Below are 13,115 nucleotides of genomic sequence, written 5' to 3' on the forward strand. Positions count from 1 at the left end.
TAGCCTGTTAATGGCACTTGAACAATAGCATCCTTTTTCTCCCTGAGGTCATGACTGTAGAAAATAGTTTATTTTAAAATGTAACCCTCTAGGAATTTTAAAGAAAGCTAGAGAGTGAAATTCTCATTTTTGTAAAGTTTATTCTAAAGTCCCAGTTACTGCAAATGGGGAGCACAGAATGGCATGAGAAGACTGCAAGGCATGAGAGCCTGTAAGACTAGAACAGAAATAGACCATTTTAAAAAACCCTGTGCCATACATGAAAATCTTAATGTGACTTAAACACATCTTTTGTCGCTCTTCTGTTTCTTGTTTTTACACAGGTAAAAGCGTTTCTTCAGCCTCCAATTGAGGGCATTGTACTTGAAACTTACGGAAGTGGCAATGCCCCAAACAACAGGGAAGACTTACTGGAGGAACTGAAGAAAGCAGCTGAACGAAATGTAGTGATTTTAAACTGTACCCAGTGCTTACGGGGGTCTGTTAAAACGGTCTATGCAACTGGGCAGGTAAGGGTTGTGCAATGATTTCAGACCCTTCTGCTCTGCAAAAGAAACATCCCACTGATACAACTTCATTGTATACTAATTGTAGTCCCAGTGTATAAAACCAGATTTACTGACTGTAAAGATATTGCCCATAAAATAACTATATCTGAAAAATCTTAGGCTGGAAGCATTAAAATATGTATCTGCAAACAAGGTCCTGTTACTTCTAGTCTGAATGGTTTAAACAGTCAGCTCAAATCCCACATTAGTGATTGCTTGCTCCTGTCATGTGCAGCGCTCCAGGATACCTTGCATTAGATTGCTGGTGTTATCGCCCAAAGGGATTCCACTGAGCTAGAGGCTAGCTTAGGGGTCAGATGATCAAATAAAGTAGTATTTGATAAGCTACCAGTTACTTAGTTACAATGTAAGAACATCAAGAAAGCCTACAAATCCAAGCAATATTCCGAATCCCAGTTTTATATTTGACTGGAAGTACAACTGAATTCAGTGAGAGATTGGAGAACAGTATGTAAGGAAGCATCTGTCTTGCAGCATGGAAATCTGTTGTGTTTAACCCATGAAGGCTAGCTTAAATCAGGCTTTCAGAGCATCACAGAATGGTTTGGGTTGGAAGGGACCTTAAAGACCATCCAGTTCCAACCCCCCTGCCAAGGGCAGGGACACCTTCCACTAGCCCAGGTTGCTCAAAGCCCCGTCCAACCTGTCCTTGAACACTTCCAGAGAGGGGGCATCCACAACCTCTCTGGGCAACCTGTTTCAGTGTCTCACCACCCTCACAGTAAAGAATTTCTTCCTTTTATCTAATCTAAATCTACCATCTTTCAGTTTAAAACCGTTACCCCTCATCCTATCACTGAATTCCCTGATAGAGCCCCTCCCCAGCTTTTCTGTAGGCCCACTTTAGGTACTGGAAAGCCCCTATAAGGTCTCCCCGGAGCCTTCTCTTCTCAGGCTGAACAACCTCAACTCTCAGCCTGTCATAAGGGAGGTGCTCCAGCCCCCTGATCATCTTCATGGCCTCCTCTGGACCCACATGAGCAGGTCCATGTCCTTATGTTGGGGACCCCAGAGCTGGACACAGCACTGCAGGTGGGGTCTCATGAGAGTGGAGTAGAGGGGGAGAATCCCCTCCCTTGACCTGCTTGTCATGATTCTTTTGATGCAGCCCAGGATATGGTTGGATTTCTGGGCTGTAAGTGTACATTGCTAGCTCATAGTTTTCCATCCATTACTACGCCCAAGTCCTTCTCCTGAGGGCTGCTCCCCTCATCCCCCAGTCTATATTTGTGCTTGGGATTGCCCCGACCCATGTGCAGGACCTTACACTTGGCCTTGTTGAACTTCATGAGGTCTGCTAGGGCCCACCTCTCCAGCCTGTCCAGGTCCCTCTGGATGGCACATCCCTTTCCTCCAGCATGTCGACAGCACCACAGAGCTCACTGTAGATACTGTTAATATTCAGGGCATTTTATAGTGAGTTTCTCAATTGTTTATTAAGACATGACATCACTGGGTCTAATAAGAGCTCAAAGCCATATAAGAGTATGTGTTGCATGTGGTAGTGTGAAGGAAGCTGGTTTAACTGGCCTTTATAAAAAGGCTAGCCACTAAAGAGCCAAGAAGCACTGCCAGAGGGTGACTCATCCCCCTGTTTTAGACACCTGGTTTTGTTGAGAGCAACCACCCGTCTGGCAGAGTCAACCTCTTCATTGACTGGAAGGCAAACCTGGATACTCTAGTCTGGTGCTGAAACCTGCCTCTCTTAACACTGGTTTTGACACAACTTTAGATTATATTTGCTTCAAGAACACAGTCTGCTTTGAGGAGAAAGAAAAGGAGATTGTAAGAGTTTCTTTCCATGTCCTTGGTATCCAAACTCAGTATTTTCTGATATGGGCAGTCATTTGAGTGAGCAAAAACTTTTGCATAACTTAATGGAAATGATTGAGAAGTATAACATTTGCAAAGATCCCGTGCTGTGTAGCAAATATGATAGGGATACATGGATTATACAGAACAGTTCACATGGAAGGAAAAAAGCAGTTAAGTCAATAAAAGACACCAAATGTATTTGAAAAACAACATGAAAATGAAGCCTAGCTTTTCTGTGATCTTCTCCTTGAAATGAACTGCTAAAATTTATGGAAGGAAGAAAAAAAACCCTGTTCTATGCTCTGAATAAAAGATTCTCCAAGTAGACAGCTCTAAATGGCTTTTTGCACTCTGCTCCAGACTGTTGATATGCTAAACTGAAAGATTCTGCTCACTTCTTATGGAACTACTGTAAGGCTTTGTGGAAATATGTTCACTTCTGGCTTCCACTTTTTATATGGAGCATGTATTATGTTGCTTCAGCATCCATTGATGGTGTCTGTTCTGTTTCCAGGCATCTTTTGAGTAAAACACTGACAGAGCCAAGTCCTACAAAATTACTTCATGCTTGGTCTTTCATTGCCTTCTCCTTTTCATAAGGAACTGCTCGATGGAGGAAGTATCATGTGTGAATGCTGGAAAGTTGCTGTAATGTTAATTTTGATTTTTCTTTAAATAAAATCTTTCACAGGTCTTTGCATATGGCTAGGCCATTTTTTACTTATTCAGATTAGCCAAGTGGGTCAGCTGAGTCCCTGGTTTTCCTTGAAGTGTTTGTTTTAGTTAACTGAATGTCTGGCCTCTGATCCATCTGCACTGTAGAAACCTATAATTGAGGGGGCTTTAGGTATAGGAAGGAAGCTGGGAAATCCCTTCCTCCTCCTCTTTCTCAAACCACTGAAAAAGCCCTAACTGTTCTTTTGCTAGCTCTGCAATCCAGAAAGTATTTCTCACTTTCTCTGTATTTGTTTTCACATGGGACTTGAAAAAATGTCAGAGGTGGTTAATGAGCTGATTAAAGCTCTGTATCTTGCTAAAAATATTAGTTAAGTCACAACAAGTTTAAAGCTAAAGTTTATATACAAGATATTTAAAAGTAAAATGCAGTATAAAGAACCTACTGTAAGATGCTTAACTGTGAGGCATCATATTATGGCAAAGGTGATGATCTGTGGTTTGGAGATGCCCAGGTACAGTTTAGTGACAAGAGAACTGAAATCTCCTATGTCTTTGCTGTCTTGCTCACTGTACACTTACAGGGCTTGCTGACCATAGCAAAGATCTTTCTACTTTTTGCTTTGGTTCAGATAGTTTATTTTTTTTAACTATCAGAAACATAAGTTTAAAATGTGATATTTTTCAGTTGTTCTTGTCAGCACTGTGTAAATTACATGTTTTAGTTGTATGTTCTAAATCATACGCTGCTAGTGCAGCCTGAAAGGATCTGAAAACACTCCTGCTGTGAGCACACTGTAGTCCTAGAATTCATCCAAAGCAATGCCCCATAAAAGAGTGGTAAATATGTCTCTGTGAGAACAGCCTACTTGGCAATGTTCAAAATGCCACTGGGTTAAAACAGAGTAACGGCAGCTTTTCAATAAAGGGGATCTGACAACTCTGCAGATAGCTGATACGGACCTGTAACCTTTCCCTTTTAGCATAGTAAGTGACCGCGGCAAGTGTTTGGGTGAATTCTTCAATGTTATTGCATGAAAAGGAATTTTAAGTAAAAGTCATCGTTACTCAGCTGGCTCTAGTGTTTGCTTGGTATCTGATAACTAAAATTACAAAAATTACAGTGGCAGTAGGAGGAGCAAGAGAGTGGAGGCACAGCTGCATACTGTATTCTGTGTAGCTACTCATCATTCATATACATTTTCTGTTCACGCAGGTATTTCTGAATGCTATGCTAATTGGAATCATTATTCCTTTTTATTCAGACTCTTGCTGATGTTGGAGTAATTCCTGGAGGTGATATGACACCAGAGGCAGCCCTAACTAAACTGTCATACACGCTCAGCAAGAGTAAGCTTAGCTGGGAGGAGAAGAGGCAGGTAAATATTTCAGTGTGACCTTGAAAGGCTTTAACTTTCTCATCTGTTGTGATAACTTCTGCTCAGCTGAATGCCTTGAGCTTCTCCCTTGCATTTAAAAGCAATTGGTTCCAGAGCCATAATGTGAACATCACGTGTTTTTTTCCTTGAGGAAAACACTGTTCGGCAAATGAACGTATGTAGATTGGAAGAGAATTATCTGCGTAAGTCAGGTGAAGACCATGACCAAGCCATGAAAATGCCATCTTTAAATGGTAGTAGTCTACCTTAGACATTTCTGTACTGTAAACCCAAATGTAGGAATGCATGTGGGAGACAGAATTCCAACCCTACTGAAGTCAACAAAGGTCTTGTTATTGATCTTAGTATGCTAAAGGTTTCTCCAAGACTCATTCACACAAAGCTAATTCTGGAAATAAATATTGCCTACAGCCTCTTTTTTTGCAACATTACTCATGACAGTGTTGGATTTAATTTCTCTAAGAGAAGATACACTTTATAAATATCTAAAAAATAGATGATTATTCTAAGAACCAATTGTAACTGATTTTAAAATTATAGCCTCTTTAAGAATGTTCTTATTGTTCATTGGTCCTTAATCAAGGCTTTCTTCTTCAAATTATCTAGTTATATATCATGTTCCTTTTATACAAGGAACATAGAGCTCTGACTTAAGGGAGCAGTAGTCTGCAGGAATGCATGTGGTTCTATGCTTGTATGCAGTGAATTCATAATCCTGACGCTTTGGGAAATGACATCACGATGAGTCACTCTCTAGACTTCAGCACTGCATGCACATGTGTATCTTATGATGGTGTTTTGTTTTTATTAAAACTGAAACAAATTTTATCATTATTTCATGCTCAATATCTTCCAACCAGTAGCAGCTCTTGAGACAAACGTATTTGGATACCTGTCATCATAAGTGGGGTGTCAGGAAGTACTGCTTCCTGTGCTTAGAAACAGTTTCAGACTCTGAGCTTGCAGTTGCATGCTAAAGCCCTGGCTCTGGAAAATGAGAGGAGGAGGAGCTATGTGTATCTTTGGTGAGGATGGCAAGAACATACTCTGTGCAAGAATGTGCTTGACTGGCGACATAATGCTGTGTGCAGAGTAGTGGTATTGCATGTGTTTGTGTACATACACTTTAGAAACCCAGGCTCTTCACTGATGTCCGTTTGGTACACTCAGTGACCCTGGAACATATGAATACTAGCTCATTTTTTTAATGCAGACTTTAATCTTCTTGTACAGAGGATTATTTGACCTGGGACAGGAGAAGCTTTCCCAGCTGGCTTCCTGACTAGGTGTGTGAGTTAAAACTTAACTTGAGATCCAGTTTGCTGAGTGAGGTAGCTGACTTTCTCGGGTGAGGACTTGGTGATACACTTTTTTAGGTACCACTGGCACAAGGTACTCCTGCATCTTCATGTGCTGCCCTTTGGAATGTGCTACACCGGTTTTGGGTGGTGCTGCTGGGACCTCCTTTATATGGTCTGAAAAACAAAATAACTTCTGCAATTTTTTTCGGTTAAGTGGGATCAGTTTCCTTATTTGACTCATTGTACAGACCCACAAACAATTGTGTTGGCACAACTAAGGGAGCAGCATACTGCATTGCCTGGGCAGGAATGAGTGGTAGAGACCAGGAGAAGAAGAAAGCCTGGAAATATGTTGTCTGTGGCAATATCTTCAGCTAAACATATCACCGAACAATAGTCTCCCAAGAGACAGAAGCTCTCCTGAAGCTGGTTATTTTAGGATTCTCTTTCAACACGAAGAAGCAAGGAATGTGCCCCCAGACACATGCAAATGGCTGCAGAGCTGGTAGGACTGAGTAAGGCACGTAGGGCTTTGCACTGGATGCATTTAGCACAGGTGCCAATTGCTAAGGTTACCTGTGCAAAGCAATGATCTCAACCTGTCAAACTCTAAAAGTGCGCCAGAGCAGTTGGTATGCTCTGAGTTAGATGTGTATGGGACTCTTCCAGCAGACAGCTACTTGTGTTGTCAGCGCTTGGAGTTTTTTTTGTAATAAAGGGCATGCCTAGACATAAGAAAACCTGGGGCATTCCTCCTTCCAACATCACATCTGTTTCTTGCAAACTTTCACAATCCTGCTTTTTAAAATTCTAATTGAAATAACTACATGCTTTATAGCTGCATCAGCAACCTTTCGTGAAAGAGTGCCAGTATGTAAAATTGTCAGAATTGAGGAAACCAGTTGCTTTTTCTTAATGACTGGCTTCTCTCTCTGTTCTTCAGGTTTTCCAGAGCCTGCCTTCTGGAGCATTTTCATTTCTTTATTGCCATATTCAAGCACCTTCTACACATGAATTGTTTTTTTCAGTTTGGGTTTTTTTTTTCCCTGGTTATATTGGATTCACCCATCCTGCAAATGGTTACATGCCTGCTTTAATACTGAATGACTATTACTACTATAGACCCTCTGCATTCAAAACTGGCTCTATGGCCAGTTTTAACAACATCAGGGCTAATGGAGCTGTTTGAAAATCCATTGAAATAATGTGACTGTCCACAAGCAGCACTGGGCTTTGTTTTGAGGCCTATGTACACAGTCTGTGTAGGAGTACTGAGGTTTGGGTATGCTGGCAAAATGCAGCATTTCAGAATATTCTGGTCTTCAGCCTCACTCTGCTGATTACTCACTATCTTTGTGTTTTTAAGTAGGCTGCAGCTTGCCCCACTAGGAAACTTCTGTCTGCATACTCTAAAAATTGGGGTGTTTTTGTTACGTGCTTATTTTGGTTTCTTTGCTTTGGAAGAGAGTTTTATTTGCCTGTCTCTTCCCCCCACCACCACTTTGTCTTTTTAAACTTGCAATCTTCATGGGACAGTAACTATTTCTTTAATCGTTTGTCTGCGTTCAATTAGTTTCCATAATTCCTCCAAAGAATTTTCTAACTTGATCCTAAGGTTTTTTATTAGACTACTACCATATTTTTCCTCTGCTAACAAAGGATTTGATTGCTTGCTTTTCAGATGCTGAGTGAGAATCTAAGAGGAGAAATGACTGTTGTACCCACAGGAGCCAAGATCTCTCTGAGAGATAGCAAGTTTATTCAAGTGATTGCCAAATCTCTGAGTATCAGCAGCAAGGAGGTATATACTTAAATATTTAAAATTGAGCTCATGTAAAGCTGTAAACTCAGTTAAATGAACCTAGTTTAAAGATGAACAGCAAAGCTGAAAGAAAAATGGAACATTGGAGCTATTATATTATTTTTTTAGTACTGAGTGTCCCCGCTAACCAGTTGGGTTAGGGAGAAAGCACACAATGACAAGCATAACATTAAAATGTTTTTAATTAAAAACATATTATCTTTTTTTTTTTCCTCTTTGTAGCCCCATCTTGAGTTTGTTTTCTTGGCTGGCTGGTTGCAATAACAAGCCTCAGACAGTTGCTGTAATTCAGGGTATCAATGATATGAAAAAGTGCTTTGTATTTTTGTGGTCAAATGTATTGACAGTTTGGAGCAATCCAAATAATAATGGGTAAACCAGCTTAATTGTACATGCAGTCATAGAAGGCTGATACTAAGGAGGCACTACACAAGTGTAATTTGTGGTGTTTAGTATTAGTCCCTCCCAACTGGAAAGTCAGAAAATATAGTATTGCTTGTAAGATACAAGTACTTGCTTTTCTCTTGGCCTGGTTTCAGGCAAGATTGGATTTTTAGTAACTAATAAATACTGAATGTATGGTTCTTCTTTAGTATGCCTGAGAAGTGGGAGGATATTTAGGGGTCTGTGGGGCTTGTCAGTGGAGTTTTGGAAGTACAGGTTACACAAATATCTGAGGAATCATATGAGTAAAGTTGATCCAGTCTTGAGGAGACTGGACTGTATGGTCTTTTCAACTCCTACCATTGCTGTTCCTCTTACTGTACTGACACGTAACTGTGGCGGTACAGAGGTGGTAATTAGTGTGTGCACCTTAAGTGGTGTATATATAGATACCAGGTAATTGTAGTGTTGCCAGGATGGAATATAAATCTTATGGATGTGAGACTGACAAAATGTAAAATAAACATGAGACTTCTTTCCTTCCAAGAACTAAACGCTACCATTTAAAAATATCCAAATGACTAATTTGGAAACTTTACATGAAAGCAAGGGCAGTGGTTTTATGACTTGGACATCAATCCTATTAGAGGCGAGGCTGATATTAAATGTTTAATTTTATTTGTTTCTCAGGAGTTAGAAGCTGTAAGAGATGCATTAATTCCACCTTTGGCTTGTGCTGCAGCTAAACTGGGCGACATAGATGCACTAAGAGCCATAGCAGAAATGGTAATGTAAAGTTAACAGTTTGCACAAAACCTAAATTTTTAAAATAAAGTTGTAAATGACAGGAGGAAGCTGTGCTCACTGGGAAGCAACTATCCAAGTCTTAGAATCAAGGTGCTTTGACTAGTACAGTTGGTTTCTAGGCTCCTCAGTCTTTGTCTTTTAAAACTGATGTGTTCTTTCCCCTATCTGGTTCTCAGCTGTTTACATTTTCTTTTGAAGTGTGAAAATACAGGTAGATTAAAATGCAAGTTCTTATCTGCTAACTTTGGAACACTTTAAAATGGTTTGTGCTGCTTTCTTTCACTTAGCTTTCTTTATGCATATTCATAGTATCCAGCTTTTGGATGTAAATCTGTCATGATTAAAAAAAAAAAGGATTTGAAAATTGTATTTAAGCAAAACACAGTGCAGTGCTAATTCAGGATTTGTGGCTCTCCCTATAGCTCTGGCTTGGGTTATACCTGAAAAAAGAAACAAGCGTTTCTTTGGATCATCTACACCTCTTTTTTTTCCTTTATGCCTTGGTTTACCCTACTCTTGGGATTTTGCTAATGGACCTCAAGAAAGGATAAATGTATACTGAAAATACCAATAAACTAACACAAGTAAAATTAGCAGACTATAGGCACAAAGTTGCTGTATGGCATACTGCAATAAAGAGCAAATAAAATCTGAATGTAATGAAAATACGTGTAGAGGGGGGAATATGCAGAAGGTGGAATAAATATCATCCTGGTGCTAAACCAACTCTACAAGATAAACTTTAAGTTTGACAAGCTTAACATTTTGGTGGCAGAATTAAAATGTGGTGTATGCATCTACTCTTGTACCAACAACTTAATGTGCAGCCATTATCTTTTTAGTATGCGAAGGATCTGTCCTTTTGTAGGGTGGAAACTTGAGCTGTGGAGACTATGACGGCCGAACTCCACTTCATATTGCAGCCTCTGAAGGGCATTTACCATTAGTTGAGTATTTGTTGACATCTGGCGCAACTGTTTATGCTAGAGACAGATACGGATCTACCCCACTGATGAATGCGATCGAGTTCAGGTAACAAAATAATTTATACACCACTCTATGTAAAGTTTTATAAACCTTCTATCATTTTGGATTTACAGTCCATCCCTGTGTTTTGGTCTTGTTTTTTCTCATCAGTCATGTGTAAATGACAGCAGTTAAAATAACGCAAACCAGCTTCATTTCAAAGGATGTGACTAGCCTAAATTAAAAGATTTCTTAAAATAATATGAAATGAAAGCAAACAACTTGGTATGCATGCAGAATTTTAGCATGAAGTAATTTATTGCTGGCTTCCTGCCAAGACTTTGTCCGTAATTTCAGGACTCCACTCTTTGTTATGAGGCTTCCTTATAAAACAGCCAAACTGATCACTCCTTTTGACTGTCAGAAGTGAGAGTGCAGGACCAAGGGCTGCCTGTTTTCTTTCTGCCCTCCCCTTTCTCATCAAGACCAGACCGTTTCAATTGGCACAAAATATACTGGTAGGTTGACATGTTTTAATCTTTCCCTTCCACTGGTGCTTTCCTGAGTCTCTCACTGGGTGACTGTTTTTTTGATTTTTCCCTTCCACCCACTCATAATTATATGGGATGGCTGCATGGCTCTGCCTGCATTGTGGATTTCCTTTTCCTGTTGTTCTAGGTGTCAACAGTTCTTGAATATTAGTCATGGACATTCGATTTACTGGTCTCTTTGTTGTATAGTCCTGAGGAATGGCCGTAGCACAGAGTATAAAAATTATCAGTTATCAAAATTTAATTTTAAAACGCTCAGTTTATATAGCCTGGGGCTTCATAGAGCCATTGGTCTTCTAACGTGTTAGAAGCTGCATGCCCTAATCTTTTCTTGTTTCTTTGATCCACTTTCAGTTCCTTATCTCATATTTAGTCTGTATGATGGCAGGAGAGAAGCTTTTTTCTGTAAAGGAGCTTGGAGGGATAGAGTTTTCATGGTCTCCATGGATGTCTGTCCCCAGATATTCCTACAGCTTTCTAACGTTGACAAGTTCACCTGGTCTGTCAGGCGCGAGTTAGCTCCCTGGGAGGTCTGACAGTCCTGGTTTTGCATTCACTGCAGGAATAAGAAGAGCTTTTCTGCCTCAAAGGCCAGATGTAGAAAGCTCAACTGGCTCTATTAACTTGAGACTTGAAGTGCTGTGTGGCCACACTGTGCTATTGCTGTACCTACTGCATGGTCCTTTATGGCTTTGTAGTTGTTGCTTTCTCTTATGAATATGTAAGCCCTTCAGTGGCAAACCCTTAAAGTCTTAAAGCAAAAACAAGCCCAACAGCAAATCAAACAAATAACCTCGCAGTTAAACAGAGGTGGCTCTGATCCAATGTGAGAAAATGCTAAAGCATTAGATACCATTAGATGTTCCTGCAAATCAGGCACCTACTTTTTTTACCGCACCCATTTACTGCCTGAGGAATTTCACATGAGCTTGTTGTTTGGATTCCTTAGCATTGCCACTCCTATATTAAGACTCCTACTATGACTCTTAAGGTCTTTAAAACTGCACACCCATTTTGATGTAGGGAATTGTAAAAGGAAGCTGCACCATAACCATTTTCAGTTTCTCTTTTTGTTTCTACTGTTAGAATGAGAGGAAGAGTTGACTTAAAACTAATCTCATAAATGTGTATTTATGATCTGCTCTGTACTCACACTGTATTTCACACTGATAAGCATATAAAGGAGAATGGTAAAGATCAGACAGCTGTATATGTGCGTAATTAGATACCCACCAAAAAGATTTCTGCTACAGAAATATTTAAATTCTATTTATTAAACAGTTGCGTGCTGAAAGTGAAGAGATTATCCTGATGCAGTGTACAAAGTGGCAGAGAGGGAAGGGGGAAAACTGATCTTAATGAGCAGTCAATGCCTTAAACTGTTTAATATTGTAACTTTCTCAATTTTACTAAATATTGCATCAGTTTAATCCCATTTTCTGAGAATTAATATTTGTTTAATTGGCATTTAACTGCAGTACAGTACCCACTCATCTTAAAAATAGCTTTTTTGCTGGTTTTTTATGTCCCATTTCTCAGTGGCTTGCCTTTTAACCTAGCATGCTAACCTATATAATGATGACTGATTTCTCTTTTCCGTTTAATAATTTGTAAAGATGATCAGGAGTTATGTCTCTTCTTAAAAGCTTATTAACATAGCACTGTCAGTTGGTAGACCAGCAAATCGATCTATATCAATAATAGTCTCTTAAATTTTTTTATTTTATATGACTCTTTGTTTCTTTAGATGGTAAAATGTGGAGTCACTTTCTAAATAAGAAATAAACTCCTGCATTTCCGCTTTTTCATTTGTAATTCTGCAGTTTGCGTGTAGTCTCATTCACTTTATGCATGAAGCTAAACAGACCACTGTTAATTTAGGCCAGTTGCTTGATCAAAATTAGTAGCATTCCTTTAATTTCTTAGAATACCCTCAAGGGATAATTCATTTTCAAAACAATAGAATAATATTTTTTTAATAACAGAAACTCTCTAAGCAGGAAGATGTCTTGAATAAAAATTGAGTATATTTTATGTAGTAAAAGCACTTCCATTTACTTGTAGAGCAGTGGTAAAAGGTTGAAAATGGGGAGTTGCTCATACAGTGCTGTGAGAACATCAGATTAGAGGCAGTAAAATTACCTCCCACATAAATATGAATTTAAATACTTGATATTTTGCAAGGTTACATTTACATTATTTCAGGAAATCTAAGGCAGAGTGAAAATCTAACCACCACTGACTCCAGAAGTGCACTGAAGCCTGTCCTTACAGTATTTCAGCATAAAATTCCCACTGATACCGTGCAGAAAACCGAACAGATGAAACTAAGCTGATCCTGCCATAACCATTCCAGTTGCTAGGGGAGCAATCATTAAAAAGAATGAAGCCAGTCAAGTTTGGATATACATTGCACCTGCATTTCTTTAAAGAGTTGGTGGAAGGTGTGCACCCTAAGGCCCCTATCCTACAAACTCTTACATGCGTGTTAATTTCACATGTGTGATTCATCCCTTTTGAAGTTGATTCACTTTTAATAAGTGTCTGCCAAGTCAAGGCCTAGGATGATACATACTGTATGGCACCCCGACTGCTGTGAATCCAGAGCCCTCGTGAACTGGTAAGAGTTTGGATGTCTTTATCTGGAACTCAGACTTCCCTTACAACAGTGAATGTTGAAGACTACACTGAATTATTTATTTTTTTATTAATCCATTAAAATATTAGTATACATTGGGGTTTTTATCTCCAGTGTTATCAATAATGGAATCTAGCAGGGAGGAGGCACTAGACACGCTTTTATCTATTTGTTTTTTCCTTCAGAG

The 13,115-nt window shown here is 39.4% G+C and overlaps 1 protein-coding gene across 3 annotated transcripts in view; it reads left to right on the top strand.

Moving 5' to 3' along the window:
• Window positions 1–13,115, top strand: part of ASPG (asparaginase) — a 48,137-nt gene that overhangs the window by 23,100 nt on the left and 11,922 nt on the right. Inside the window, exons 8-13 of one of the 3 annotated variants that reach the window (XM_074909312.1) lie at window positions 324–509; window positions 4,325–4,438; window positions 7,442–7,561; window positions 8,657–8,752; window positions 9,642–9,805; window positions 10,097–10,226. In XM_074909312.1, the coding sequence (XP_074765413.1) occupies window positions 324–509; window positions 4,325–4,438; window positions 7,442–7,561; window positions 8,657–8,752; window positions 9,642–9,805; window positions 10,097–10,169 (753 nt within the window). In that variant the 3' untranslated portion in view covers window positions 10,170–10,226. Of the gene's footprint in view, window positions 1–323; window positions 510–4,324; window positions 4,439–7,441; window positions 7,562–8,656; window positions 8,753–9,641; window positions 9,806–10,096; window positions 10,227–13,115 lie in introns of those variants that run through there. The other 2 variants (XM_074909310.1, XM_074909311.1) reach the window with 2 other exon arrangements.

This window comes from Athene noctua, chromosome 6 (genome assembly GCF_965140245.1).
Source record: "Athene noctua chromosome 6, bAthNoc1.hap1.1, whole genome shotgun sequence".
In the NCBI taxonomy this organism is placed as follows: Eukaryota; Metazoa; Chordata; class Aves; order Strigiformes; family Strigidae; genus Athene; species Athene noctua.